The 23856-nt window shown below is 41.8% G+C and overlaps 1 protein-coding gene across 1 annotated transcript in view; it reads right to left on the bottom strand.

The window, feature by feature from the left end:
* The window catches only part of ABCA12 (ATP binding cassette subfamily A member 12), a gene marked incomplete at its 5' end in the record, with an annotated part of 82030 nt that overhangs the window by 27527 nt on the left and 30647 nt on the right, over window positions 1-23856 (bottom strand). Inside the window, 22 exons of the mRNA XM_082055431.1 lie at window positions 368-528; window positions 903-1099; window positions 1751-1969; window positions 3496-3673; window positions 4445-4600; window positions 5304-5438; window positions 5532-5601; window positions 6490-6819; window positions 8189-8303; window positions 10861-11161; window positions 12442-12621; window positions 13964-14054; window positions 15229-15348; window positions 15925-16064; window positions 16639-16840; window positions 17652-17816; window positions 18744-18917; window positions 19651-19775; window positions 20218-20330; window positions 20448-20701; window positions 22135-22241; window positions 23220-23335. Of these exons, the coding sequence (XP_081911557.1) occupies window positions 368-528; window positions 903-1099; window positions 1751-1969; window positions 3496-3673; window positions 4445-4600; window positions 5304-5438; window positions 5532-5601; window positions 6490-6819; window positions 8189-8303; window positions 10861-11161; window positions 12442-12621; window positions 13964-14054; window positions 15229-15348; window positions 15925-16064; window positions 16639-16840; window positions 17652-17816; window positions 18744-18917; window positions 19651-19775; window positions 20218-20330; window positions 20448-20701; window positions 22135-22241; window positions 23220-23335 (3649 nt within the window). The remainder of the gene's footprint in view (window positions 1-367; window positions 529-902; window positions 1100-1750; window positions 1970-3495; window positions 3674-4444; window positions 4601-5303; window positions 5439-5531; window positions 5602-6489; window positions 6820-8188; window positions 8304-10860; window positions 11162-12441; window positions 12622-13963; window positions 14055-15228; window positions 15349-15924; window positions 16065-16638; window positions 16841-17651; window positions 17817-18743; window positions 18918-19650; window positions 19776-20217; window positions 20331-20447; window positions 20702-22134; window positions 22242-23219; window positions 23336-23856) is intronic.

Raw genomic sequence — 23856 nt, 5'->3', positions numbered from 1 at the left:
AGGCAGAGAGAGACAGAGAGCAGAGTGACTGCAACCCAGGCATCTCAGTGGCTGAGCCATGTGAAAACATGATGCTATGGCAGCCCAAGGAAACAGACCAGCATATTCTTGAACCTGTGTGGCTAAACCCAAGGGTTTCAACCCAAAACACACCCCACTTTTGCCTGGGCATAAAGAAATTATTCCATGAAAGTGAAATTATACTGGAACAACTGTTCCACCACAGACATCTAAGACTGAGATGAACCTTCTGCAGTATGCTTCATTTCTGTGGCACACTATGACATGCCTTCTTCCTTCCTATCATACAACTGATTCAGTTTCCCAGCCAAGGCGCTGAAAATTTAGGAGCAACTCAGGCACAAACCTTCTTTTTCGTGAGTGTTAGGTGGTATCCATCACCAAATGTCTCCTTGAGGTAGAATGGTGATCCGCAACATTTGAGCCCTCCATGCTCTAAGAAGGCGATCCGGTCACTCAGAACTTCTGCTTCATCCAAGTGGTGTGTTGACAGAATGATGGTTCTGCCTGGAAAACACAAAGCTGGTATCAGCCACCACAGAATACATGATTCCACGGGACAGGTGAAAGCTATGCTGAATGAGGGAGCAGAGCATCACATGAAAATCCACTGTGCTTTTTTTAATTATCAGTGAAATTGGATGAAAGGCAACATTAGAGAGAAGTTGAAAGTTACCGCATTATAAATTGTGTACTATGGGAAAGTTACTTTTCAAATGACACCGTGAAATTACAAAAAAACAACTAGGATGCACCCAGAGTGCCTGCAAAATCCCAGCCTGCCACAATTTGTTCTCTGTGGTCTCCAAAACACACTATTTGAAGCCATCGGTTTCAAAAGCGCCACAAATCACCTTTGCCACTGGGCAGCATAACAGTACCTTTTTTATTCTTGGAGATAATTTCCCAAATACTTCTTCGAGAGCATGGATCCACCCCTGTGGTTGGTTCATCTAGTATCACCACCCTTGATCCACCCAGGAGAGCAATAGCTATAGATAACTTCCTCTTCATCCCTCCGGACAGAGAGCCAGCTAGCTTGTGACGATGGCTGTACAGTCCTGTCTCCTTCAAAGTCCTTGAAAACAACGAAAAAACAACCCCCAAAGGTTGTCCTTTAGGCACCTTTTAAAAGCAGGGAATCTGAAAATACCCCCCAAAAAAACATAACTACAAATGAAAAACTGCTCAAGTATGGACTGCTCTACTGAATGGTCACAGTGCAGGGAAGTTATTCACCCTGCAGCTCAGTCACTGGGATTCTAATTCAAAACATTTTTTTTAGGATGTTTTCAAAGTTTCCGTCTGAGAAGTCAAGGTTAAAGGCTCAACCTCATCAAGTGAGAACACCAAGATCCCAGCTCCCCAGGATGTTCTGGCTGCTTCATTTCTCTGCACAACCAATAAAGCCAACATCATTGTTCTGACTGGTTGATTAAATCTCTCTCTGGGGAAAACTGGAAAGCAGCAAGGACTAGACCCTTAGGCCCATAAATTTATCTCCAAAGAATTGCCACAGAAGCCTGCAAGCCCCCTGGAGAAGACCTGTTTTCTTACAACCACAGATATCAAAATATTCCTCTAGTCAAACCAAGGCATTCTTTTAACTCTAAGTTGGATCTGCAACGACCCTCAAAATCATTCATTTGAGCTTTGTGGTGGCAATGGCACTAGCACAGAATAATTTTGACAGCCCTCTTTCCCTTCTCCAACCCTGCTATGTTTATACCTCTTCACTTCTTGGTAGAGCTCCTGTTTACTCCAGTGAGGGACTTTGATGTACCCATAGAGCAGCAGGTGTTCCTTTGTGGTGAGGTAGTTGAAGAGCACATTGTGCTGCATACACACCCCCATGTCCTTCCTGATAACTTCCTGGTCAGTCCTGATGTCTTTGCCATACACAAAGATAGTACCTGATGATGTAGGGAACAACCCAGTCAAAATAGATCTGAAAGGCAAAAATAAATAGAAAAGGAAGTCAGAAGGAAAAAGCCATAGTTAATTTTTTCACATGGTCCTGTACCTATCATCGCTTTCAAAGTTTCCTTACATCACCATCACACTTTTTCCAGCCAGAGACCATTGGCCACTGCTGCTTCTGCTGTCTGATCATGCTTTGGCAGAGCTGTGGCCAATTAACATCAAAGGACATAGTCGTACCCCCTTGTGAGAATCCGAGGGCAAGTACCAAGCTGACACACTGAACTCTGGCTACTTTTTGTGTGCACTTTTTTCAGTCTTCCCCTCCCTAAGTCAGACCATTGCATATCCCATACATCAATACTCATGTATGCCCTGGGCTTCCAATTTAACCACTGGGAATTCATATAATCCAGTTACTCTTCATTCTTTGAGGTTTGTCTGCCGTACCCAGACAGCCTCATATTGCTAACCACAACAGAGACTGAAAACCACATCTTCATCTTACTAATCACATCAGAGCATGGAAACCTGATTTCACTGCCATTATTAACAAAAAATGGGGGAACTTCCAGACAAAACACCTCACAGCCAGCAGCACTTTCATCTAGTTCAAGCGAATAATTACCTACCTAGCAATACCTAGCAGACCTGAGTCAAACACCCTCTGCTCAGAATAACTACTTGCACATTATAAGTAATTTTTGGTGCTGTCCTGTAGAGACTAAAGGGAGAAGATGTGTCTCAGACTGCCCTTCACCTTCCCAGAGCTGCTCTCTCCCCTGGGAGTTTTAGCCATCATTAAAAAGGGAAGAAGTAACTTGTGACCTTACTTAGGATCTGAAGCTGGCACTAAGTCTCAAGAAACCATTATACTTTTCTGTATATCACCCCTGCCTACACTTTGCAAAGAGGATATGAGATGAATTGATAATAAGTTGAGATGAAGCACACATCTGTCTTACTGGTTTTGGCTCTTCTGAGGCTTCTATTTATCAGCTTAATGTTGCTTTCAGTGTGATGTACATATATATCAGTGAAGAAGTCAAGTTCTACAGGTCTGTTTTAGTGCTATTATCTAACAACTCAAATAATAATTTATAAATGGCAAGGTTGGAAGGGCTGAAAGGCTGATATATTAACCCACTAGCATTCCAGCCCAGCCAACACATGAGTTTGTACAGCTGAAATACACCTTTATTAAGCTTTCTTGCTCACATCACTTCTGCTTTGGTGTGTGCACAAGCTGCCCATGGCTTTCAGAACAACCCAACGCCAGGCACCAAACTGTCATGGAACAAAATGCTAGAACAACTGCTGTGCTGTGCGTTACAGGTATCCTACCAGATTAAAAAGCATGTTCCTAAGCAGAAAAGAACCTTTAATTCTAATAGATGAAGGGACTGGCAAGGTCATCCATGAGCAAGATAAAACTACAGGAGAGATTTGGCCTAATAAAGCACATTATTCAGTCTCCCAACACTACACAGCCCCACTTGCTCTCTTGTTCAGCCACAGTATAAAAAGGCAAAAACTTCTTTAAAGGATACGCACATGGTCGTCGTTTTCCCGGCTCCATTGTGTCCCAGCAGGGAGGTGATATTGCCTTCGTAGAAGTTGAGGCTGAGGTTGTTCACTGCAGCTTTGGATCCATAAACCTTTGTTATGCCACGGAGGGAGACTCCCAAGGTGAGATCCGTGGGCTCAGGCTCCAGGTGAGGAGGGGGAGCACCTTTGACACCAAAGAGAAGGGTCAGACGACAGTTAACGCACTGCAGCACACGTTTGTGCTTCTGTTTCCACCTCAGAGATAAGCAGGGCTTTTAAAAGCAAAATGCAGCAGAAGTAGGTGCCTTTCAGCTGGGAACATAGAGAACATTTCACAGGGTCTGTACCATTTTTAGCTCTATGGGATTTCTCCTTTTTACTTCTGCCGCTTCTAATAACTCCTGACAATAAGCATTAATCACTTTTGAAAAGGTCTCATATTCAGATGTTTCGGAGCACCTAACTTAATTTATATTAAGCAAGCGCAGAAAATTAGAGGACACACAGGAAAGCTGCCGAGTTATTTTCAGTGAGGTAGAAACAGCAAGCTTTTATATGTGATCACACAGTATTTCACAGGCTAAATATTTAAAGAGATGAACAAAGAAGCACACATCCATTTTGCCAAGCGGAAACCTCTATTTGCTTGCACAAACAAAAATGTATTCCTACACAGAGCTTTGTAGAGCGGATATATGCATCTAAGGTAACTGCCGAACTACAGCACACACAAATATGTATGTGAATATCAGTACTGGATTTCCACAAACAGGAAGAACAAGTACAATTTAAAAGCCATATCTCCATTCATGTAACAGCTTCCAGCTTTTCCTGAGCTACAAACCAGGATCAATATAGAAATGTGCTTTCTCAGTATGGTGCCCCTGTACAAATTTGGCTTCCTTTACCTAGAACATAAGTTAGTATCACACTACCCCATCCAGTATTCACGTACATATCTTATTGTTGAGGGTGGCTTCTTTCCTTAACATCAGCTTGGTGAAGAGAAGGCCTCCTCGTTTCTCATTCCAGAGGGGGAGGTAACTGTTGTATTCAACCCAGTAAGATGGAAGCAACGGGAAATACCAGGGAGCAGCCATGCCATATCTACCTGCAAGGAGAAGGGGAATCTCATTCAGGTGTCTGTTTCTGAGGAAGTATCAACATCAGGGTGCATTCAAAATTGCAAAAATAAAACTCCACAGAGATCTCTCCCCTCTTGATGTGCTCATGTACTACTGATACTTGGTAGAGACTTTGCCTGATTGACAAAATAAGAGGCATTCACTAATTTATTATTCTGAGTAACTTCAGAGCTGGAGGGCAGGAGTACTTTCCATTCTCCACTGGGTAGATTTCTGTATGCCAGTGGACTGCTTCATTAGGTGGGGAAGAAGAGTAAAAGACAAATGTACTGGTTCTTGCCCAAGGCAGGAATTACTTTCAGAAATCAAATGATATAAGTAATGCAACACAAAATCACTCAACTGACAAATGCAGACTAACATGCTCTGTTCTCATTTTCACCCACCAGACCATAAACACATCCTACCATGTCCTTGGTTTCAAGCTTCTTCAGGAGACCCACCTACCCATGTGATAACCAGAGAAACCCTAATTCTTCCCTGCTCCACTCTGTTTCAGTTTCATTAACACTCTCAGACATCCACAAAGCCATGCTGCCTAGAAACAGAAGATGTATCCTGCATGTGCAGACTGCTCTACTGCCTGAACCATGGAATGAGCCAGTGTTGAATTCATTGTTTTCCAAAACAGATGGTTCAGCATCAGCCTTTGATGTTTCATATCCTTACCTGGGAAAACATTCCTTATATACCATCCCAGGATGAAGTAAATGAGAGAGTCTATCAGAATGAGCCAGCACATCAAACCAAAGGAAGTGTTGTCTCCAATCATTGGGGACTTATACATGTTGTCCCACTGCAGACCTGCAGAAAGAAATTTAGAAATACAGAATCCATATTAGTGAAATGTCACTGCCATGGGAGCTCAAAGCCTAGTTTTGTCTACAATAAACATACCTATGCCCTGTGCCTCATATCGAGCAATGTATTGACTTGCATAACTGAACGCAGTTGGAGACAACAAACTCTGTGGAATAAAAAAAATATATACATACATATTGAAAATAAAGAGCTTATGAATGAGTCTGAAAGAGAAATCAAGTCAGTCAACCAATCAGGTACCTCATTGGCTTGGTCCAGGAGCCAGAAAAATGAATGGGGTTGATTTTAGTTTGTTTGGGTTTTTTTCCCAACAGTCACAAAGAGCACTGGACCAGGCTTATGATGGGCAGTGCTTCTACTGATGGGCTGTAACATCTCCTTAGAGCCCACCTTTCTTTTGCTTCTACACCCAGGACCAAATTTTCTCCTGCATACAGGGCTCTATTTTAGGCTTTTGAAATACAGCAGTGCTTGTGAATTACCAGCCGTGTCATTAATATTTTTACCACTTGCGTTAATAGATGTCCTTTCCTGAATCTGGTGACTCAAAGAAAACAAGTCTGCCTTCTGGAACCTAATACCTGTCTATTTCTACCCTTGGTAAGAAACAAGGCTTTACCTCTACTTCCATGGCTTGGAATTTGAGATACATGAAACTAAAGAGTGGGCAGAGCCAGCAATGAGCAGAGCCCTGCTACCTAAACTCCTTACTGAGACAGCCTCATTTTTCACAGTGGTTGAAAGTAGCCCATTTTGCTTTGCAACTCAGAAGGGCAAAGTATGTAGCTCAACGTACTTTGATTCAGCTGGCAGGTGGGAACTCACTAGAATTCCACAAGTATTGCTTTGGATCATGGGACACAATTAATTCCAGGTCTCCCTCAAACAGGCCATGGCCAACTCTCCTGTCAGCGCTCACTGATGGAATTCAGAAAGGCACCAAACTCAAGTATATTTATAACACAAGTTATAATAAGAGTGGAAATTTTTTGAAGGTGCACACATGGTCCTCTTACTGAAAAGCAGAACTTACCAGTAGGGTCTTCACAGAGAAGCTCAAATGATTCTCGATGACGAGCAACACAATGAAGGGGAAGAAGGTGAGGATGTACACAAGACTGCCCACCAAGGCTGCTATGTTGGTGTTATTGAAGAAAACACTGATGAAGTAGCTCATGGCTATGATGGACAGGCTGTAGTCCATAAAGTACAGGAACAGCAGCGCTGTGTTTGCTTTGGGAAGGATGTCACCCACTTTCAGAATAATGATGAGGAAGGTGACAGTAATTAGAAGGAAGATGGCACACTCTATGAACCAGGCGATGAAATGGCTGCTGGCATTAACACCCATCATTTTCATGTACTACAGAGAGAAAGGTGAAAAAAAGAATCACAAATACAACCGTTTATTAAGAGATCTTTCTGCTGATATTGAAATGTTGCTTTTTTTTCAGCTTCTGGACATGGCATACAATGAAAACAGGCTCTTTCATACTTCAGAGTACTGAATGTTGATAAAGAGGGAGAAACCATGCGCTCACATTTCTGGAACGCCCCAGGTTTGCAAAGCAGTCTATTACAAAAGAACAGCACAGACAGGATCTGCAAGTATGAAGTGTCACAGCCCACAAGCTCCAAAGCCATTTCTGCCCTTAGATTTGTTACTTTTCTAAAGTATTTTGGTTATTAAAAAAAAAATAACGCTAATTGACTCAGTGGCTTCAGTGTAAAAACTCTTAAGTGTCTTCGAAAGCAAACCATTTCTCACATACCCCCAAGACAAAAAATAATGTCTAAATTACCATGGTTATGAGGAAGCAATATTAAACTATATTAGCTGATGACCTAGCCCACAGACTTATCATAGTATCACAGTATGTTTGGGATTGTAAATCTGTAAGTTTGTATTGCTAAATCCAAAAGAAACTACAGGTGCTGGTGTCATTTTGTTGATTATTACACACCTGAAAAGATGACTGACAGCCTGGTTCTTAGAGACAGTGAAACTGGGTTTTCTAAACTACAGCAAGGGGCTGTCAGCTAGTCACCAGGCTTCATTTTCAGTCTAATCACAGTTCATAGAGTGATCTTTCTTGGAAATGTTTTTGGTGAATCAGTATTTGTTTCCATGGTACTGGATAAAAACCAAATCTGCTCGAGATTTTGTTGCTTGCTGAAGCTTAGTTTTACAAAAGTTTTTTGCTGCTCCTCTCTGTTGATTGTGTTCACACTGAAAACCTGAGTTAATTTAATAAATTCCCTGTGTCTCAATGTCATTTCTTTTCCAATAGGCAACCTGAATGAAGAACTTCATTTCAGTGGAGCTGATGTAATATGTAGCACCTTCTGAAATATTAAGTATAATAACTTCAAGGATAGGAAATAAGTCACTTTTCATGTCTTTGTCCCCAGCAGGTATGACTCAAAGTCAATTTTTAGAGAGCTTTAAATCTTCAGAAAACTTGTAATTTTGTGAGGTCCCCATGTTTCAACTGTTCATAACTGCAAAGGAATATTCTCGCTACTTGAAGGGCACATGCCCTGCATTTCTGTGGTTTCAAGCTTGGTTACAATGTCAGAATTCAAACACTGCAGGTCAAACAATAGATATTTGGAATATTAGTTGCCTTAATGCTTGTTTTGCTCCATTTAATATTGCACATGAGACATACTACCCACTAATAAGGAAAATCTGTTTATAATTTTGCACGCCCCAGAAAGTTTCACCGTACCTCATAAAGCCTCAGATCTTTCTCTTGAACAAGTGTCTTAACAAAATCAGCTATAAACAGCACCCAGGCAGCCATCAGAGCAAATGGAAGAGAGTAGGTCACACTGGTTAAGAACCTGTAAAAGGCAAATAGAAGCTTTAGCTGAATACAAAATGTTCTGGGGATTAAGGCTTTATACAGAATATATTTTTCAGAATAATACTTTGGCACAGGAAAAGACATGCTTATATTTCAAAACGTGGACTATAATTAATAACTACAAAAAAAGCTATTTTGCCATTGCATTGGATTTTCTATTCATGGGACTCCTGACTGTTCAAAATCTTTTTTTCTTTTTCTGAATCACAGAGGGATTTCCAGATGCATTCTGCAAGTTTTGCACCACTGGCAGGAACAGGATCCACCACAGATAGGGGCATCTCCTGGTTCTCTGATGGGGTGTATCCCATTTTGAAACATCACAGCAGCCAGCCATAATCCCCAGTTCTGTTCAGAAATATAATGGCCAAATTTTGTTATCAGGTTATATTTCCTAGTGCCGGAGTTTGGATATAGGTACTTCCCCTCAGAGTGTCTGTCCTATTATCCCACAGGAGAGGAATCGCAGATCGAGGTCTGCAACATGGGCTTCACAATTTTTGGCACCTCACTTCGGTTAAAGCCTTCCTCCCGTGCCAAATGTGTGCAAAGACAACAATGGCCAATGCAAAATTTCTCCTTTTGTGATGAAAAGCAAACTTATTTAGCGGGAGTTTCACTCTGTTGTATCTACAGGGCTATGCTTTCCTCCATCATTTCTAAACCTGGTTTAAAAAGTGTTATTCCTAGGTAAAATTTAATGTGCAATAACAGGAAGAAATTAATATGACTACATCTGTTTTTAAAATTTCTTACATGTAACGCTGAAATTTTCCCACAAACCAGCAGTTTCAGGGCATGCTTCCATGCAAATGAAGCCATATATATAAAGAACAATGAAAGCACATTTTAGTAGCTCTACTACCTCTTTGTTATTTAGGGTTTCTTTTGGCTACCACCTTATGCATGATCTCTAGGCTACTAAAAATTCTCAACACCTTCTGTGTACTGGTCTATGTATTTCCTCCATTTCCCTACAGGATGGTAACTATGCAATAACAATCAATATACAACCATTATATGATGATGTCTACTGGATGTAGCCTTTAGGTATTTTAATAATTGAGCAACCTCATATCCCTCTGAACCTGGGGTGAAGAGGGAAACCCGAAGGCAAGTGGTTTTCTCAGCAGCTCAAGAACAAGAGAAAGAGCAGCTAACGCTGTAAAAAAACACCTCCAGCATCCAGTTAATTGTGGTACAAAACTCTCTCTCAGCATTAATCCAACATATTTGCTGTAAGAAGTCGACACTTGGTTTGAATGCTTATTGCCTGCATGCTTGCAGGCATTTTGCATGCTGCTACCTCGAGAAGAGAGAACAGGTCCCCAGCTCTCTTGAGTGACAGGAGGTTAATAGGTCTGCTAGAGGTCCTATAGCTATAGCTCCCAGAAATCTTCTAGCTCAAGCGGGAGACACGCAAGCTTTTCAACAGAAAGAGCTCCTAGGTCTAGTCTGTACTCTTGGTCCAAAGGAGACCTTCATGTCAGGGCGGAGGGACCATCCAACCTACCAATACTATTTGTTGAACATCCTTCAGTGCTTTCTGATGGACACTGAAATCCCTTCCCTGTATGTTTTCCACTCACTTTGGCCACCAGCTGTGATCAGGGTAATAATTCTGAGGACATACTATATTGCCAGCTTTCCAACGTAGATCAAAATTGCCTTGCCAGAAGGGGCAGGTCCTCAGCTGTGAGAGATTTGCTTCTCTCCATCGCATTTGGCAGAAATGTAGTTTATATTAGCTGCAGATCTGGCTCAAAATGAGAGGAATGGAAGATGATCCAAAACTTTCTGATCTGCTTCACCATTCGAAACTTAATGCTGGTCCACACACGGTTCATGCTGCACTGCTCTATACAACAGGCTGTTAACTCCGGCAACCCAGCGCATCAAAAGCTTCTCTGTCCTGCCTCATTATTGCAGAGATGAATGGTATAATTTCATCTTCCCTCTTATCCTTCTTAAAGCATCTGAGAAGCACCTGTATTTAGAGCTATTCACTATACACTGAACATGAGCTAGAATCACTGGAATGAAAAACAAATACCACAGCTGGATAGCAATCTCTAGGAACAAAGCTCATAAACCTAGGGACTTTTTGCCCAATAAATAAATTTTCTAAATTCTGCTGCATTGTCTGCATGTAAACACCTGCAGAACAAGCCAACACTCATATGCAACCCAAGTCCTTCCAACCCCAGTCTCAGTTCTACTATGTGTGGTAAAAAAAGGGACAGAGAATTTTACCTGCTGTAAAACCTATAGTTACTGTGACAATTCAGGTACATACGGACCACTGAAAACAAAAGATTGAGCAAAGTAAACAGAGATAATTTGTACTAGGGTCCAAATTTTGTTCAGACTCATGAAAAAACAAACAAACAAACAAAAAAACCCCACCCACAAAATGAAATTATTTCTATGCCACGTGAACATCAAATTAAGGAGACCAGTGCAGCTGACGGACTCCAGCAATCAGACAAGATGAGCTTACACAAAGCACGAAGACAAAAGCCGCACGAACTTACATATCCTTATTGTAGCAGGGGTAAGGCATGGCCTGGACCTGAACAGCTATTTCCTCTGGATTCTTGCCAGTCTGTAGCTCAATAATGGCTCTTTCGATGCTGTCCTGGATATAAATAAATGCCCGGCTGTAAATCTGGCTCTGCGAGGTGGAGTTGTGCGGCCCCACCGTCCAGATGCGCTCCCTGATCCTGTTGGTGGTTTGCGTGATCCGGCTGCTCATGCGGATGGTGTAGTTGAGCACGGGAGGGAGGGCCAAGTCCCCAGGGCTGCTCTGGCTCGAAGGCAGCTTGAAAATGATACCTTGGAAGAGAAAGGAAAAAAAGGCTTTCCCTTCAGAGTGGATAGCATGGGAGCAGTACACACAGATACGTAGGAATTCCTCATTTTTATAAGCCTTTTCTACATTACAATCCATCATTTCATTTCGTTGCTGCACAAATAATGCTCAGATGGGTAGGCTGCTTATTGAGGGTCTGGAAGCGGAAACTATACATCACTGCAGCTACTCAAACTTGCAAACGTGACCAATGATTCCAAGTGTGAAATACACCCCCAAAATACACCCCCAAAGCCTTTAAATCTTTTCCCACTGAGCACTCAAAAACCAAAGGCTCTCAAAATAGCCAGCTGTATTTAGAAAAATCTTGCTGTTAACATGAACTGCCACACATCTGTTGGGTACATCACACAGCACACAAACCTCTCATGAACGTGCCCAAAGGTTCTCTTATCAATACAGCTCACACAGTGATGCTGTAACATACAAATCTCAGGAACACAGCGTTGAAAATTGTTCATGACCTATAAACATATTTTTGCGCCCACACAAATTCCTGCAAAGCTGAGATGTCTAAGAATATAAAAGCTTTGCAAGTTCCTGTTAGGAAATGGCATGCTGTAGGTACAGTTTGACAGACAGGACTTCTTTTCCTTTAAAATGTCTGGTGGTATTATTAAAAATTAAGACACTCAAATTTAACATAAGTTCCTATTCTCTACTGCTCCCACCCCTCTCTGTAGTCTGATCTGAGGCTACAATCCAATCCCAGAAATGTGAAATATGTGACCGAGAAGACCTAATACAATATCACAGTGTTTGGCTGGAACATCTCAAGACCTTCTAATGACCTTCTAATAAATTGAACTGTCTCATATTTGGACTTGATCTTAAAAATCTTTTCCAACCTAAATGATTCTAGGATTCCATGATCTCTTTCTCAGTTAAAGCAACTTTTCCTAGGGGAGCCTGAAAGAAGGCAGTTGTCATGAAGTTATCCTAAGTGCAGTGAAATTTTGTTCAAACTCAGAATTAACCAAGAGAAGACACTAGTTGACCAAAGAATTTCTATACAGACAGCAGAGGTGTAAGAGAGGAGGACACACAAAAAGGAGAGTGTAAACCACTGCCATAAGGAGGTCCCAGTGTGTGTGTCCCGCAGACACTGGCTCAGAACTGATCACTGTGTGGTGGGAGCTGTGACCACGACAGTTGCTGTTGGAAAGTCAGACTTTTTATGCCGGACTCCCACCCTGAAGGAGGCCAATTTTAATTCACAGGGAGACAGAAGACTGTCACGTACTTGCAAAAAGCTCATTCTTCAGAAAGAGCTCTTTAGCCATCTTCTCCATTTCCTCCAAGCTCTTGACTGCCCGAACGCGATGAAATGAGACACAGGAGGACACATTTACAGCAAGGGTAGCTAATGTATTCAGCTGATCGACGATGTCAGCATTGTCCTGTAATTCCAGACGAATATCATCTGAAAAGAAACACAAACAAAACCAGTAGCATCACTACACGGAGTAAAAAATCCAACACATCATTCTGCTCTTTACACTAACAATGACAACAGAAAAGAAGAAAGCAAGCCATCATACTAAACATTAAGTGTAAAATACATTTCTGCACTTAGCAGCACAATGAAGGTATGTTGTTGACCCAATTTTTATGTTAATCATTTGTAATACACTTGTGAGTTCACCTTTGGGAGGATGCCAGCAATGGGATGTGACAGCCATCCCAAATCAGAAGTTGCTACTAACCTGCTGAGGTTTTAGACTCGCACATGATGCTCGCCATTCATTCCACATCTTACAGGTTTTGATGTAATCAACTTGTCTGTTGAGCTGCTCTGTCTCAGGGGAGAATGTGCTTTATCCAAGCACATCAAGGAGAAGTTATGTCTGTTGTGCTGATGTGTGTACTAAACCTGATAATGCGGTTTAATAAAGAGGCTGCTGTTTCTTGGCTTTTGTAAAAGGTGACTGCATAATGCAGTGTAACTAATATGGAACAGCTGCTGCAGGCACGATGATTTTATGGGGAGTAAAGACAGGCGATGCTACTTGTGAAATTACACAGAGGTCATCACAAACAGTATGTAAATATCCTGACTACAACAAATGACAACCACTCATGGTTTATGCTGGGTTTTGCTGTCACAACCCAGATTTATGTTGATATGTATGGCCACTCATTGAAAAAGCAGGTAGGAACAATAAGACCAGCTAGGAAAGACTGTGCTCATCGCACCGTGCACTAACGGGATGCATCCTCCACCACTGCTAGCTGGTGATTCCCACGGTGCAGACCAGCAACTCTCACCTTGAAAGACCATGCAAGACCACCAGAGAACAGCAAATTCCAGCAGAGCATCTCCTGTAATGATGCCTCTGGCTTCATCAGCCTGGGTACCTGTATCTGATCCCTTGCTTTTCTGCTCTGGAAAACTTTTAAGTTGAACCCTGATGCGATGCAAGTGAGCTCACCTCAACATTTACCAGTAGAGCCTCAGGTAGCTGATTTGAAGTGATAATTATGGCTAAACAGTGTCCTCCAGTGGCCACACTCAGCTGCAGAGATTCCCATCCTACTATCCCTTCAACGCTCACCAGATACATCTCTTCATACAAGCCTTTTGCTTTCCAAGAGCCTTTTCCCACAGACGACTAGGTTTTTGAGTCACAGTTGAGATTGCCTTGCATTAAAGCATCCGATACTGGCCAGACAGCAGTACCAGAGGATGGCTTACAGTTTGGTGACTCTGGAGCTCCCAGACCTCAAGCTACAAATAAGAGGACAGCACATGCAGACCAACTTACCCAGTTCATTTATTTGACTCAGCAGTTCAGCTGCATCCAAATTCACCATCAACTTGATAAAAACCTGAACAAAGGGATTCTGCAGGGCGTTCTGTTAACAAGAAAGAAGAAAAAGCATCAGTTTGACCAGAGGCCCCTTGATCTTATTCAATGTATTTCTAAAATACAACAAACCAGCTGCCTTCACTGTGCATTTGTACAACTCTCCCCTAGTCTTTTCCTGACCTTCCATATTTCACTCTATTTATCAGGATGGGGAAATGTTAGCCATGAAAAACATCATACAGAACCCTATGAGTCCAGGCTAATGTTTCTTGAAGTCAAGAGAGGATGTCTCTTGTCTCTCTACCAGGAACCAGAGTCCCATAGAAAATTCATAGAAAACCTTTGTTATTCTAAAAGTGCAGTACATTTCACCTGTGTTTTAAGTCCTGTGAACACAGCCAGAGAACAATGGGTAGGTGACCAAAGTTTAGCTTGAAGACCGGTAGACAGATTTTTTTTTTGCTAAATAGTTTATTATTCCACCAACGAGTGCAGCCAGCAGAGAATATTTCATTTCACTTTTGCATATTCTACTCTGAATTTTCTCTCAGTGCCATCAAAATTACAATGAATTCCATCCACCAAAATTAACTTCTAATACGTTAGGGTTCCAGACATCTAATTTTCATAGTTTTGTAAGAAAAGGAGACAAATTATACTGCAGAGAATGGGAAGCAAGTATGCGAAACATTACAGCCTACTGCTTTCTGTATCCAAGCAAGGCTAGGCTCCTTAAGAAGGGAAAAAGAAATTTTATTTACTTTCACTGAGATACAAAGACATCTTATAGCTCTTATGTGTGTACCCAGAGCTACATGCTTATTATAGATACTGTTTCATTTTCTGAAAAAGTCATTTCTTGCCTGGTCTTGGCTGGCTGGATCACTCCATCAAGCAGAAAGTTAATTTACAAACTGAAGAGTGTTCCTCGCTCATCTTCGCCCTCCAGCAGGCCCCAGCACGGCCAGTGTCAGGGGGCATATTACAAACAGGTCATTTCAGAAAGAGGATTTAGATGGGAAGGTGCGTCAGGAGTATTTCTGTTACAGGAACAGGCAGGCACAGAAACTGTGGAGTCTGGCACAAAAAAGCCTGAGAAGGGTTTCCCCAGCTGACTTAAGATGTCCCTGAGGTCTGTGGAACCCCAGTTTACCTCAGGGCAGAAATCCACCCCCCCAATTCCCTCCCGCGAGAGAGACGGGAGAGGTCGGATCTCATACCTTGATCATTGGAACTGTCTGGTTTAGCTTAGCCAGTGAATTCATTATGACAGGAGACTTGTCCAACCACTCCTGGGACTTCAGGGCTAGATCAGCCATCTGCTTCAGGGTTGCACTAGACTATAAAAAACCCACACCATGTAGCGATTCATTTATTCATTTACCTTAAAGCTTTTTAAAAATAAACAAGTCAATAAAACAGCTGAGACCAACTTTGGTTTCCTTAGGATTTTTCTTAGCACCCTGTCACTGCTTGGCAAAATGCCCCTTAACACATTGAATTGGGATGCAAATACTTAAAAGTATGGCCTCATATGGGACGTTTGGAGCATGCCTTGGATATCAGCATTCCTTCTACTACTGGGCTGCTTGTGAACAAGCACTGGTTATAGCATCTGTCCTGGGAGACATCACTCTGTTACTGGCTGAAAATATGGAGGTAAAACCTTATAAGCTGAAGGCCTTAAAAAATAGTATTATAAATATTAGACAAACTGCAATATTTCAGAGGTAAGATGCATTCAAAGACAAAAGATGACTCATATGACCAGCAATGCAACTAGGAAAAGGTAATTTGACTAATACTGCAAACAGTCAGAAAATAGACTTCTGCTTCTCAAAGAAACAAGCCCATGCTAGATAAATTAAAATCCTTTTAAGTGGGTGTATCTTGATGTAGTGTAAACAGAGCCATACCTTTTCCATGATTGCTCGAGTTTCTATGGTATCTGGTGTATAAAGGATCTTCCCAAGCACCATTGGTTTTAAAAAAGACCAGATTAAAGCTCCACTTGGGGTCTTGACCAGGTCCAGGTAAAAGGATAAGCAAAACGGTGCTGCAAGGGGAGAAAGGCAAACAAATTGCTTTTTCCTGAGAAACCTACCAGTGTATTTTTTTCCCCATCTGCCCAGTTTGTTGCTGTGTCCAGTGAAAGACTTCAGGGCCCTCTTCACTGACTGATTTAATGTGTCTTGACAAAAGCAATCCAGCCCCAAAACCTCCTGTTGCTGAACTCAAGACAACAAAAGTCTCAGTGTTCGAGCCTAGATTCTCTGCTTGAAGGTTAAATTAAGTTCTGTTGAACTCATAGGAGCTAATAATGTCAGTACAGTCAGAAAAACTACACATCAAGGAAAAGCAGTGACCTGTCAAGCCCTAAGACCAGATCAGCAACAAATGGGAAACAGCACAGCATCAAGCACTGCTCTGCTACACAGGCTGTTTTCCTTTTAACATTTATGGAAATCAACCGCTGATAATTAGGGCAATGCAGATCTTCAGCTCCATAAATCATGAGCACTTACAGCCCCCCAGAGACATACAGAGGGACAGCTCAGCACTGGATCTCTCTGGAAACAGTAGAGTTTGGCTCTGAAATGTTTTTTGCCTTAAGGAAGAGTCAGACTTACTGGAGTCAGGAGGAATCCCATATTTCCTTATCATCTTTTGGACATGGATATCCTCCAGAGAAGAACTGTTGCTTACATGGTCTCCAAAATCTGGAAGTAAGGACTCAAAAAACAGGGGTGTGATCTGCTGGTTGCAGAGAACTTTTGACATGGACTTAAATGTGCCATGTGTTGTCCTAAAGTTGTCTGGTTTAAATAATGCCTGCAGGAGAGATAAAATACAAATAAATCCTGCATGCTAGAAGCACCCCATTCTGAGAGAAAAAGGGAAAAAACAGAATTAGAAGGCAAGGATTGAACATTTCTATATTGCTTTCTTATGAGAAGTTTGTCTCTACAAAAAAAAAGAGTGACTTGCCATGCTTTTTCAGCTAACATCTGCTATGACAGAGGTGGTAAATTCATTTCCAGGTACAAGATCCAATGTGGGAAATGTCTACACTGTGTGATTACCAGAAATCATGCCTGTGATCTGTGGATCAGAGAGGGATTGGATCCAGTGCTGGATGAAGTTAGTGCAACCTGAAGTTACTGAAGCTGTCAGAGCAGGATTGGGTTTGTACTGAATGTTTTGGGCAACCTTGAGGCTTTCTGTGTGACCTGATGCACACTAAAGCTAGAGCAAAGTTTTGCTGCTGATTTATGTGGTTTTGGATAAGCCTTGTTCTCCAGCTGTTTCCACAAGCTGACCCCTTCCAGCATTTTGTTGGAAGTCTATACTCCTTCAAGACAGCTGTTCATTCCCAGCATTTTTGTTCCTAGTGTCCCTCCCACAGCAGATGTTCCCAATGTCCCCCCCGTCATGAGCACATGATGAGCCCACTGCTCCAAATCAAAGCTCTCCCAGGAGGGCAACATACAACTTTGATAGAGATTCTTCTTAGAACACTGCTGCTTCTAAAGAGAATCAGTAATCAATGACTTAATGCACCTTTGACTTCTAGGGTAAAAAATTCCTGTGGGAACTGTTCCAGTGGTGTTTTGCCTCCAAAGCACATGCAGACTACACGTACCTTAGTCAGTGGCACATTTCTAGACTCCCGGAGCTTTTTCAATGAATGAATAGCTTGTAGCAATGGTTCAACACCAGATTCAACCTGGTGTCTGAAATATTTCATTTTTGTCAGAAGGTCTAACATCATGTCCATGGGTTTCTGCAGTTCCTTAGGGAAAAACACCTGCGAGAGGCAGGAAGGAAATCAATTATCATTAGCAGGAAGGAATCTGTGTGCACATGCATGCACACATCCATATTGTATTAATTTTAAGACAAAGACTATGGGATTTTAAAAACCATTAGGAGGCTTAGGGAGAGGATGTCCCATGGGAAATGAATGGGATTTGTATTCCTAAATCCCCAAATGCTTTTGAAAACCACTACCCTGAATATTACATATTCCGACCAGGGCATATTTCCAAACACCTACAGTTAGGAAATGTCTATCAGATATTGGCTGAGATATAGTTTAAGTCTCTAAGAGGTAGCATTTCACACAACACAGATGTCAAACACTACAAGTGACTTTTCACCTGAGCCAAATTTATTGAAATTCTCGTTTAATAACTTTTTTCCCCCAGGATCACTGCTGTAGCATTTTTAAATATGTATTCAATACACACGTCTCCATGAATGGTATTTTTACATGCCGTTTATATAGTTGTGTGCATGGGATATTTGAATAATTTAATAACTTGGCAGTACCAACTAGACTGGGAAAATGTACTTTAAAGGACTTTTTCCAGGGCTTTCCTTTCCAAGGAATAAAAAAATGTAGCCCAGTGCCTTACTTTTGTGAAGGCTGACCTCAGCTGGGGATGTTCAAGAGGTTGTGACAGCATATAAAAGATACTAGCAGATAGGGAGGCATTTAGAGTAGGTCCAGTGCCTTAAAATGAGGTTTGCTGGTTTACACCAGCTGGGATCCTCGTTTATAGCCACACTGTCACAGCATGGATATGCAATAAAAATTACTGCACGAGCAAAGCCTGATCTTTGGCTTGTGTAAATCAGTATAGCTTCTGGCCACTGCAATGATATTTTATGACCTTTCAGCCACTACGCGTGGCAAAGACTATAGAAAGCACTCTACAAATCCAGCACTAACCTTGTATAAGAAATTGTAAATGTCTAAGTGTCGTAACAGGGTGACCCCCAGGATGTACATCTCACGAGTCCTCTCTGAAAGAGAGAGATTGCAGAACTCCTCCGCTACTGTTTGCAGCTGTGGGTCAGCAGGACGGGCGCTACAGGACTCCAGCTGGAGGATCTGAGAAATGAGCTGTTTGCACAACAGAAGAAAAGATTTGTTAGGGGGGTAGACTGCTAGCTCTGGCACGCATGAATTAGTCTTGCCTTGCTGTTGTGCTTTCCACAAGAACCAGAAAATGCCTACCCATTACTCCCACTGCAAGGGACAAAACCTGAGGGTTGTGTTTTACTGCTGAGCTGGCACAGTAATAAAAGCTTTTGTGGCTTCAATTTCCCATTGATTGATGCACGTGAAATTTGGAAAAGAGCCCCTCTTTGGGGCTCGGTGCAGACAAGACGGTTGGGAAAGGGAAAAGCATCTGGAGCTTTGCTTGCACAGGCAGGCTCACCTCTTGTTATGGGAGGCTATTTTTGGGACCCTGCATGCTCTCAGGTGGTTAGAAGTCTGCTTTTCCATCTGGGCTGCAACAACTCCTCAGCACTGAGGACTCTACCGAGGACACCACTTGGTCCTCATTAGCCTGTTACAGTGAACTGTGCCCTTGATACGTCTCAGAGCAACCACTATATGGCTCTTGGTCTCCAGTGGCTGAACTAACATCAAATATCACCCTTACTGCATTTCTGATGGCTGTTTGGATCCATAACATGCCATGCTGCCTGTCCCTGTGGGATCATCTACCTCTCTCTGTGCTGTCACACACGCAGTGATCTGCTTAGCTCATTCGCTAACAAATTCTGGTTTTAATGGTCTGAGAGGTAGAAAGCAACAAGATATCCCACCAGGATGACAGCAAACTTACCTGACTGCTGTTTTCTGGGAGAGATGCTTCTAGAAGAGCATCAATACTGGCTGTAGACATTCCTGTTGTGTTTTTGAGATCCTCTTTAAGCTGGTCCACATTTTTTAACACATCTCTTAACTTTTCTGTAAAGAACAATCAAAGAACAATTGATGTAACAGCTTTCTCCAGACATACAGCAATCTCAAGCACACAGATGGGACTTTAGGTTAAGTCTGGAAGTGTGGTACATCACTGATGATGAGAAAAAAAACTTGCAAAATACAGACGCATTTCCTAGGGTTTAACATCTGATTTGTGGGCTGAAGTTGCCAGGTCTAGTGATAGCAGAAGTTACTCAAATACAAAGACTTGGAACTGTCAGCACATAGGACTACTTGGGCTGCACATAAAACATAGAGTAGTCTAGAATATGCTCTAGAATTACCCCAGGTGAACAAACCTAAGGACATGGTGATTTCATTAATATAACTTCTTGGAAGCTAAGCAAGTCTTGGGATTTCCAGTTGAAAATACAGCGCTAGTGACGATGTTTACCAACATTGTAAAGTAAATACAGAAAGCTACCTTGCGTGCTAGAATCTGTTAAATTCTCAGTGATATTCAACACGGAATTCAAAGTATTCATATACTGAGGAATCTCTTGAAAAAAGGCAATTTCCGGTACATTTTCTTGAAACCTAAATTGGAAAAACAAAACAATCAACAAAATTGGGAATATGAAAAGAAGACAAGAAGCCATTTCATCATTTCATAAATAGAATATAAAGGAATCTAACTCAGAGGGAGAACCTTACCACTCTGTTTGTGTCTGGATGTTTGTGGCATCCCCAATCAATGTATTTTTAAGCTCTTGGGAGATTCTTCTGTAATTCAAGACATTGGTCACAACTTGATTGCTCAGTTCAATAGCATGAAGGAGCTGCTCAGGAGATTGACTTTGTTCACACAGTTTTCCGAAGCTAACATCAGGGAGATGGCAAACATGCTGTACTGACTTAAAGCTCTCATAGTCACAAAGAAGTGTTGTCAGATCCCAGAGGCGAGATATCTTCAAAGGAAATTTTGAAAAGGAAGACAAATGTACAAACACCAGTCAGATAACAGAATTATAAAAGGCAAGTCTTAAAGAGTCTAGCTGTCCCTTTCCATTCTTCTTTAGGATTAAAATTTTAATATATCTTTTTAGTTCACTAAAAAGGTCTCCAACAAAACAGTTGATAACAATCATTCCTACATGAGTTTGTAGCAGCTGTGGGTACACAACATTGCACGGGATCTAACAAACCTTGCAAGCCTCAACATATTTCCCCTGCCCAACATGCATACCCAGCAACACTCCATTTGGACTTACCTATTGATGACTTAATATTTCCAGAGACCAAATAAATCTACCTTGTCCAACAGGCTTAGACTTTCAGATACCACCTGGTCATCTCTACTACAGTATTTGAAATGGAGCTGGTTAGAAGTCAGGACTTCGCCTATTCTGCTATTATGGGCTTCCCTCTTGTCTGACATCACTATATTATCAGTCTCTTAGGGCAAGAACTGTTTTCCACCTACAGTACCTGTCACAGGGACACTCGCTGTATTTTTGTTACAGACATTAGGCAGCAACAGTATTGCATGCTGTTAGCTTTTTTATAGAAAACTTTTTAATTATATTTCTCATACAAAAAAATAATGTACACGCATGATATTAGTGCAATCATGTATGTATGGTGTAAGAAGCATTTTATCCAAATGAGGCATTGCCAAATCCAAAGCTAGTGAAGGAAATTAATGAATTAATATTGTTTAGGTGCTTAATGTCAGAAACCATTACAGTGTTGAGGCACCCAGGGCTAAGGGAGCATGCGGGGACTTGGACTCCAGTCACGTCGGTGTTGGTACAGCTCAGACATACTAATAATTAAATCAGTGGTGCTTCTAACTGCCAGCTGGGTATCCGCAATTCCACTGGTTTTCAGCAGGGCAGAGTTATCTAACTGCTGTTTGTGCCTTTGGAAACTCCTCCTGACATACTTCTTAAATGAAGCTGAGGCAGCCAGGAACGGGAACTACCGATCTCCGCTCTGCAAGGTGCTTCGTTAATTATCAGTACATGGAACTTTAAAACTACTAGTGATCAGATTCATGAGGAATATGATGCCACTAGCAACCTACATAGTGATCATCCTTTTGGGATGGCTGGTGGAAAACAGAAGCCATTCTATCCAACAGACAGGGAGGACAGGAACACCTCTCCCTTCTCAGAAAAATGGGTGCACGCTGGGTAGACACTCACATAACAAGTTCCTCAGCCCATTTCATGGTGAACTTTAAATATAGGCAGCAGGCAGAAAACAGAGTTTCAGTCCTAGTTTTTATCAGTTTTTTTTAAGAAACTTTTTTTCTACATGCTGTTTCAAAAAAAACCCTATTGCACATTCATGTATCACTGCAGGATGTCCTTCAAGTCAGCATTTTAAGCAGACTCACTTTTAGCTTCAGGAGCTCTGGTATGGATGAATGTTTCTCAGAGGTATTATTTTGCATAAAAGGGTTCTTTTTCAGATGAGCTCGCTTCAAAAGCAGCGTGATGTTTTCTGTGCAAGGAAGAAAACAAAAGTTACTTTAGACAAAATGCCAGACTTGCAGAAACTTCACAGATGGGAATACCGTCCCTTTTATTCCAAGGCCTACTGAGCCTTGCTATTGTTCACAAAATTCCCGTGGCTCAGGACCTCTGAAATCACAGACCAAGACCTGGGTTTTAATCCGGATGTATTGGGTTTGCATGGCCCCCTGCATCGCTGGAGGGGAAGGAGGCAGGGGTGGAGGGAAGGTGTTTTAAGATTTCGGTTTTATTTCTTATTATCCCACTCTGATTTGATTGGTAATAAATTAATTTTCGCCAAGTCGAGACTGTTTTGCCCGTGATGGTAACTGCCGAGCCATCTCTCAGAGCCTTGCATTATATTTTGTCTCCCCTGCCCAACTGAGGAGGGGAGTAACAGAGCAGCTTTGGTGGGCATCTGGTGTCCAGCCAGGGTCAACCCACCACACTGGCTGTTAATGGAGCCAGCTCAAGTCAGTGCTTTGCTCCTGATGAAATCCACCCCATGCTGGAAACAGGACTCCTTATGGTGCCCTTCAGAGCACACCCGGTATCTCTATTCTGCGAACAGATAAACCTCTCAGGTTTTACAATAAGCTCATATGATGAATATCTGTGTGAAATACCATGTTAACTCTCAAAAATAACTGCTGTCATCTTACAGGTACATAAAGCTGTGAAGGCAATATAGGTTTCTATTTGTAAGATTTCTTTATCTGAGTGTCAGCAACCTGTCACCACACAGCCAAGAGTACACGTGCCTTTTGGATAGAAAACGTATATCCACTATGTGACACAACTCAAACAAAAAGGAGTCTGGCTTCCCAAGGTCTCATCGCTCCACTTAATTGCCAGCAGATGAAAACATGTAGCACCATTCCTTCCCACCATTACAGAAAACACTTTGAAAAGACAGGCACAACATATTCCAGCTGAGGTCCCACAACATTAATGAAATCATGATTACCTGTCAACTTGCTGTCTTCGGTTTCAGTGGCATTTATTAAACACATCAGGTAAGGGCTATAGCTGTTATTTGCTGTCACCTGTAAGATGGTGTTTTCAAATTCTAAAAACAGAAATCTGAAAATAAGATAGGATTTTAAATCAGCTTCTCTTTCAGAAACAAGGTATATTAGTGAGTGACCTGTCAGCTGTGTAGGAGCTGTTCCCTGGTCGTGTAAATAAGAATTCCAGATGAAGCCATGTGTCTCCCATGACATCTCCTAAGTGGATACCCACCCAATTTTATTTCATCAATTCTTTTTGCTCTTATCTCCCAAAGCTGTCATTCACTCTCAAACCATATGTAAAGAAAATACACTTGAAAGCTTCGCTGTGGATGCAAGATACAGATGGAAAGGCATGCCCTGGGGAGACTAAGAATCCAAAATTAGAGAGGCATACCTCAGAGAAGGAGCTTCTGACATTTACCACTGGTGGCAAGCCTCCCTACAGGACTCTGCTCTCACTGTGAACTGACACATGCCAACACAAAAATTCTTGAAAGTCTCACTTTTAGCTGTACGTTCAGTTCAAGAAGAAATTTCCTCCTCTTTAATTTAACCCATCTTATATGTAGTGTGCTAAATTATGGTAATTTC

The sequence above is a fragment of the Streptopelia decaocto genome (genome assembly GCF_964273445.1).
Source record: "Streptopelia decaocto genome assembly, chromosome: 6".
Classification (NCBI taxonomy): domain Eukaryota; kingdom Metazoa; phylum Chordata; class Aves; order Columbiformes; family Columbidae; genus Streptopelia; species Streptopelia decaocto.
The sequence above is the reverse complement of the archived record's forward strand: the minus strand, read 5'-3'. Positions and strand labels throughout refer to the sequence as shown.